Source organism: Watersipora subatra, chromosome 3, assembly GCF_963576615.1.
Source record: "Watersipora subatra chromosome 3, tzWatSuba1.1, whole genome shotgun sequence".
NCBI classification, from domain to species: domain Eukaryota; kingdom Metazoa; phylum Bryozoa; class Gymnolaemata; order Cheilostomatida; family Watersiporidae; genus Watersipora; species Watersipora subatra.
Window position 1 is genome coordinate 40,030,202 of NC_088710.1, and position 6,984 is coordinate 40,037,185.

At 36.1% G+C, this 6,984-nt stretch overlaps 1 protein-coding gene across 2 annotated transcripts; it reads left to right on the plus strand.

Moving 5' to 3' along the window:
* The first annotated feature begins 2,281 nt into the window (after positions 1-2,281).
* Positions 2,282-6,671, plus strand: LOC137390133 (uncharacterized). Of its 2 annotated transcripts, none has more exons than XM_068076401.1 (6): positions 2,282-2,375; positions 3,418-3,564; positions 4,270-4,434; positions 5,275-5,334; positions 5,616-5,779; positions 6,594-6,671. In XM_068076401.1, exons 2-5 carry the CDS (start codon positions 3,487-3,489, stop codon positions 5,679-5,681), a joined length of 369 nt encoding a protein of 122 aa, XP_067932502.1. In that variant the 5' UTR covers positions 2,282-2,375; positions 3,418-3,486; the 3' UTR covers positions 5,682-5,779; positions 6,594-6,671. The 2 variants fall into 2 exon arrangements, with proteins under 2 accessions (XP_067932502.1, XP_067932503.1); XM_068076402.1 differs by having other exon boundaries at positions 2,301-2,375; positions 3,460-3,564.
* The last annotated feature ends 313 nt before the right edge of the window (positions 6,672-6,984 follow it).

The window sequence follows — 6,984 nt, forward strand, 5'->3', positions numbered from 1 at the left end:
TGATACAGCAACCACAATATATTTCCTGAATGACCTTCTACTAACTTAATGTAAATTATGTAAATTTACATATACATATATACATGTACTTTACAGCTTGATCTTATGGCATATATACAGCTAGATAAACGACTATGAATATACGGATTCCGAATAATTATAAGCAACTTACATGAATTAATAAGCAAATATATATATATATATAATTATATTCAATACAGTTGACTATCGCAATGATAGAGCAACCACAATATATTTCCCGAATGACCTTCTAATAACTTTACATATACATATATACATGTACTTTACAGCTTGATGCTATGGCATATACAAGGCTAGATATTTAAAAGTGACTATGAATATACGGATTCCGAATGATTATAGGCAACTTACATGAAAGGACAAACAAGCCAGTATGCAATCCAGCTAAATACTGTTAAGATGAAATGATTCAACTCCAGCACCATGGTGACCATTGCACGAGTATATAACTATAGAAACCTACGAGAATACGATTATGAACCCCGGGGTGACTAGATCACAACTGATCGAGGGATAATTGACATTCCTCAAACTGGGACAAATTTGCCAAACGATGGAAAGCCATCCAATAACTGTCGCACAATAAGACTAGCTACTAACTAGCCGCGACGAGACACTGCATTAAGAGACCGCCACACAAAATGTACTCAGTGGAAAAACCAAAAACATGACACAGAGGCGTGTAACCAATGTTATTGAACTGAGATGAGGATCACTGCTGGGAAAAACTGATAAAGACCGAGGGCTACGCACAAAGCAACCAATAAATGGCAGATTATTAGGACGGATTCGGCATGAATTTTTAAGCTAGGGTCTGGCTTCACCTGACGGCTAATATGTGTCAGGGTTTAAAACGATATATGACCAATCAGCAAATATGAAAACCTAGAGCAATTGCTATGCTGCCGGAAATATCAAGTATGGGATTTGTCCAACCATCACAGCTGATGCGATGTGAATGTATGGGACATCAATTGAATTGGGAATTCTCTGGCCATTGTAATGAAGAGCTTAGGAATGAAAACATAAAATTACAACTAAATAATGGATATTATTTATCAACACCACTTAATATAAAAGAGAGTAACTGGCTACAACAAATACTAACAGGTATTCAACGAAGTCAGCAACTCTACAGAGTGTCAAGCACAAGGAGAGGGATATCAACAATATAACAGGAGGCAGCCAGAATTAGGACTGTTGAAACATTGTAGCAGTCAGCATACACCAGATCAGCAACAAATAACATCTGTCAATTTATTTTAGCTTCAATTATATTAAGTTTATATGTTTTTCTGCCCTGTACTTCAGTCTCTTACAGCTAGGAGCCTTAACTGTCAAAAAAAGACTCTCTTTGGCATGTTCTCCATCTGGTGTTGACGCAATTTCTATGATTGATTTCTTCCAATTCTGAAGTTCATAATTTTCAATTGACATTTTCTAATTATCGAATCTTTTAATGTCCTTTGGCGTCTTGCTGCTTGTACGTATTATATGCTTATCCTGTGGTCTGGCTACATTCCCTATCGGTATCTTGTTTTCACAGTATTTCCATACAACAACCTTCTCTAGTACTTGAACCGGTAATGATCAATTCAGTTCCCACAAGCTAAGCAAAAGTGTGTAAACTGAATAATATAGTCAAAATAGTTAAAATGACAAAGCACATTCAACACTGATGTCGTGTGTGGATTTGTGTTAGTTTTTAGTTATACATAACGTAAATTCTCCATATCCACCCATGGGTTTTTAAGCAAGAGTTGCATAAATCAGTTATGTAGGCTAAGTGTTTTTTATTTGAGCTTTGTAGAAACATGGTTACTCTACAGTCAATGTGATGGAAATAAATACATAGTCGCAGATTACCTGCTTTTTCCTGTACTATGGTGGTACTTTTCGGTTGTAAACAACAATTGCAAACGAAATGCGCGCTTCAGCGATCAATCCATTGGCCATGACCCTAGCATTAAGCTATTCTAGGCGTAAGGTGCCGGTGCGTATATCGATATATCATTGATATTCGTACGTTATTGGCTAATAGCCTATAAGCTGCCACGATTACTTATGTTTACGGTGAAGATAACTACATGTATGGACGATTGTTTGCATGAGTGTAAGGATATTACGCTATGCGTTAAAGTCTATCAAAACAATTATTTATTGGAAGGGGTCAGGTATAATTGCAGTGGCTCAAAACCTGGTCAGTTTCTGGGTCGTTTTGTAGGGGTGGAGCTTAATCCGGAAATACAAAAGCTTTAAAGTTAGTCGAACCACTGCAAACGTTTAGTTGTTGATAAATCGAGTAGTTATCTATTTGTTTAACAAAATATCACGTAAGCATCTTTTCCAAGCAAATTTTTAATTACAAATATGAGTTCTTTTAGCAAAATAACATAGAGTATTTACATAGCTGTTTATCGTAGTTTTTTCTTGTTAAGAATAAATGGTAACACGCTCACAAAACGGAAAAAATCTTCTCAAAAATACACCATTAGTTATTCTGTATTCGTTTATATTTGAAAAATAGTTATATATTTTTTTAATATGAATACACTTTTGTAAAGCGGTATTACATAAAATATTGAAAAGTTACGATTATGTTCTGAACAAAGAAAATGCATATTAAAACGGTTGTCCACTTTGTTACCATTCTGAGAGCCTAAAATGATTCTATTTTAATTCACTGTAAATATTAGTATTAGCATCTCGTTAGGCATTGATTGTAAAAATGAAGGCAACAGAAGATATCAGTTTTTTATCTTTACTGTATTTGCTGCAAGCACACACTTTTTTAACAACTAACTTTATATTACTACCAAGTCTCAACTGTAGGACATTTTGAAGCAACGACAGTATGTAGCTACCTAAGGAACAACCATTTAATTGTGTATCTCAAATTTTATTTGAACTTGTTACTACAATGGTGCGCTGTCAGTAGCACCGCCAGGCCTAGGCTGTATCTCATCTGTTTGGTTCACAAAAAGTGTAGGAGAGGAGGCAAGGTAAAGCAAGTTTTTGTAGTCTTCTGCAATGCAGGGCAGTTATATTTTTGGACTAGACAGCCTGCCTGTGATCAGTAGTCCTCAGTAGTCAGAGTCGCTTACTGCTTGCAATTTGTCTTAAAAAATTAATTGAAATGCACTGCATATTCATATTGCTTCAAGAGCTCAGTGGGTCATCATGTATTCATAACTGACTTTTTGTATTCATCATTTCATCTTCTATATAGACCTACCTACAGGCCTCCTGTGCCTGTAGTCGGCAATCATGTCGGTAGGTTATCGAAGCCTCGATAGCTGAATGACATGATCGCTGACGACAGTCAACTTCTACGAGGAGCCTGAGGGCCTACCAAATATATATTTTTAATTGCAGTGCATTTAAGCATTATGCCGCTCCTTCTTGCCTCATTGTTAGACGAGTCTGAGCAAGCTATCAAAGCCCATGAAATCGAATATGGCAACAAGTTTTACACAAACCATGAGGACGGCATATTCAACAAGCATGAAAGACTTTTTGAAGGTAATCTCATATCCTTAAAGCACTTTTTCTTCACTGCCTAATTTGTGATCTTGCGTTAAAAATGAACATTTTATACCTCGGATATTTTAGTGTAATATTGATGTTGAAGTGTAACCTTGATTGTAAAATGTAGGCCTATGCTTGGTTGTTGTGCAATAGAAGTACATGTCAATAGTAGCTTATATGTTTTTATGCTGCAGTTTGATGGAGCCCTTTTTGGTTTATTTTTGTACCATGTGATCTATGACGTCACAGGCCCTACTTGAAGCAGAGTTGACACAATTTTCATCAGTTCACTAGCAACTCACACTGGATACACACCATCTAAGTCTCAGCAATAAAGGATTACTCTCTATAGACACTCAACTTTTAAGCTTAATTTGACGAAGTGGATATTCGGGTATATACAGACATGCAGTGGATTACGATCAAGCTTATAGTGCAGCCTTGATTAGAAGATATACATGGACTTCAGTGTACAAGCATTGGCATGCAATTGAGATGACATTAAAAATCATTGTATATATTAATAACTACAATCAAGCAAGCAATAAATGTATCAAGCATCATATACATGCAGCAGTTAGTTCCCAATTGAGTGTTAGCAATCAAGTAAGGCTAAAAACCTACAACGTCTTCAGCTAATGAATCTAAAAAATCTGTACCATGTTTCTTAATTTTAAAATTTTATCTGCTCTAATTTAGCAAGGTGAAGATATTTGGAGAGGTAAGAACGTCATCCATGACAGTCAAAGCTATTTATGTATGTATGGCGAAGAAAAAGAGTATGGCGAAGAAAAAGAGTATGGCTGCATGTACGGCCCTGAAAGACAGCAAACCCAGAAGGAAAAGTACAAAGAACAGCGGAGGGTAAGTTACCGGTACACCAAGAATATTTTACTCAGCCTATTATAAGGGATATTTTTGGACAGCAAAACTCGGTCATTGTATGTCCAATATATTTAGACAGGGCTATCCTTCCATGTCTTTGCAAATGCACAGATAGTATAGTATGGATTTTACATAGAGATGATGAATAATATTTATTACTTTTATGGATTTTAAATTGTTTTATTTCTGAAATAGCTATCTTGTAACAAAAGCATGCGTGCACATTTATATTCTTGTAAGCCAAAATCAGAGAATGCAGTAAATCTAAGTCTACACTACTGTGAGGGTTGCGACATGTCTAAGCTGTATTCGATACTTTGCTTTCGGTCTCACAGTACATCAAAGTTCAAAAACATTTTCTCTTCTTTTATTCATCTACACTCTCATAGAAATTTGGTAGAATTGCAAAGAAACACAGACTTGATTGGAATGCTCAGATACCATATCCTTGACCCAATAGCCAGTGAAGTTTACGGCAATCTGTCTCATTTTTCTTGAGAATTTCTCATCGTGAGGCCTCACACATGCGCCAGATAGTATTATATCGCAGTTCACACCTTTGGTTAAACTTGGACGTAATATTTTATTTTACATTGAATATTTCACACCTAAAATTTGCAAAAACAATCATTAAAAGCAAGATAGAATGAAAGCTTGTTTTGGAGCTCTGGCAACAAGGCCTTTGTTTGGACTCTTTTGCCAATTTAAATTTAGTTAGATTGTGCCCACAAATATAAATATGCTATACATGTGCATAAATTCATATATGTTGTCACATGGTGTCGATATACATAATTTACGTATTGTTTATATTTTTAGTCACAGAATCCAACAAAGAGACCGCATCCTCAAGACAATACATCTGATAGTAACACGGAGGTACTCACTCACATAACCAGCAATAAAATTTTAGGCAAATCGTGCAATATTAATTATGGTTAAATGTGGAATTTCATTGGTAGGCGAATCTTCAAGCCATTTATAGCCCTAGATTAGTAGCTAGAAAAACGTGAAGTTATAGTAGGATAATGCAGAAGAACCCCTTGTGTAGGCAGGATTAGGTTTCAGAAACAAATTATTTGCTGCCAACTGCGATATTTGTTAAGTTGCCTGTTCACACCCAGCCAAACGTTCAATGCCTCGAGCATTCTGATTTATAGCTCAAGATAAGGAGGAAACGCAGTGCTTGCTCAGGATGGGTAGGAGTAAGAGCAGAGGCTATGTGAGCTTCCATAGATGTGGGGAGCATCTACGAAACGCCACAAACGACAGCATTATAGATGTAACTCAGACACCTGATGTTACTTTCATACCTAACAGTCCGGTGAGTGGTAATATTCAGTAACTCAGTTTTAAAATTAGAACCCTGTTGCATGATGCTTTTGTGTCACTTTAGTGTAAGTGCTCAGTGTCTGAATTGGAGAAAGTTGTGCAGCGATGCTCCCAAGTCTTTGATTCCAGATTTGTAAAGCATATCAAATCGCTGGCATGCGTTTTGCTCCAAATCAAATCACTTAGAAGGGTGACTGCTCAGCTTTCAAATAAAATGAAATTAAAACCATCATCCACTATGTAATTGATGGTTTTAATTTGATTTAATTTACAAACTGGGTAATCCATTTTTATGGTGCTTTAATGCCAATCTCATGATTGGTGATTTGATGTAATGTGCAAATCTCTAATCAGGATTTGGGAGCATCTCTGGAGTTGTTATCAACTCTTTGAGAGATTGATAACAAGGTGCCACAACACCATCCGATTCATAGACTGAGTACTTGGACTAATTTCGCTGTTGTCTTGTACAAGTCAACTCTATGGGCTAAGTCAGTTGAGCAATGTAGGATTGGAGAAGATATATGAAGTCAGGAAATAATTGTGAAATAAAACTACTGTAAAAACAGTAATAAAGTCAGGAACTAGCAAAAGCAGATTTGTCCGGTTCTTTGAGATCGCCAAATTACCTTCCAGCTAATCACAATGTCCAATGTAACTTTCCAATCTACTTCATTAAATTAACAAATAGTATTCTTGTCAAAGTCAAAAATTGTCGCAAATAATGCCACTTGAATACTGCATTCACAGTACTTTACAAGTTCAAGGAGATGTAAATACACATGCTATGATTGTTTTTATTTTAGATCAAGGATCTCCAAGAGGAGTTTGCAGGGAGTAAGAAATGGCAGAGCAAAAATGCTTCCTGAGGCTTTCTAATACAAACAATATCTAGATAGGCATAGAGCAAGGTTGTTCCCCATAGCTGTGGGTGAACTGGCAATGAAGGGAAGTCACGCCAGATGGCATCTGGCGTGCCCTCTACCTCATTGCCAATTCATCTGCAGCTATAGAGAACAAACTTGTTCTAGATAGGAATACTTTTATATGCAAAATCTCGAACTGTTTCAGCTTGTACTGTGCTCAATTTTGAGTGAATATATTGATCAAATTAAAACATACCTACATACATAAAACATTCAGGATTTTCAACACTGATTTTTTTTTACATAAACCATACTTATATTCACTTATTTT

Bases quoted from the DNA above. Each gene is read 5' to 3' on its own strand.
- LOC137390133 (XM_068076401.1), top strand. From the start codon at position 3,487: ATGAAATCGAATATGGCAACAAGTTTTACACAAACCATGAGGACGGCA. The intron at 3,565-4,269 runs GTAATCTCATAT...GCTCTAATTTAG, and splicing joins GCATGAAAGACTTTTTGAAG to CAAGGTGAAGATATTTGGAG. The intron at 5,335-5,615 runs GTACTCACTCAC...TCTGATTTATAG, and splicing joins CATCTGATAGTAACACGGAG to CTCAAGATAAGGAGGAAACG.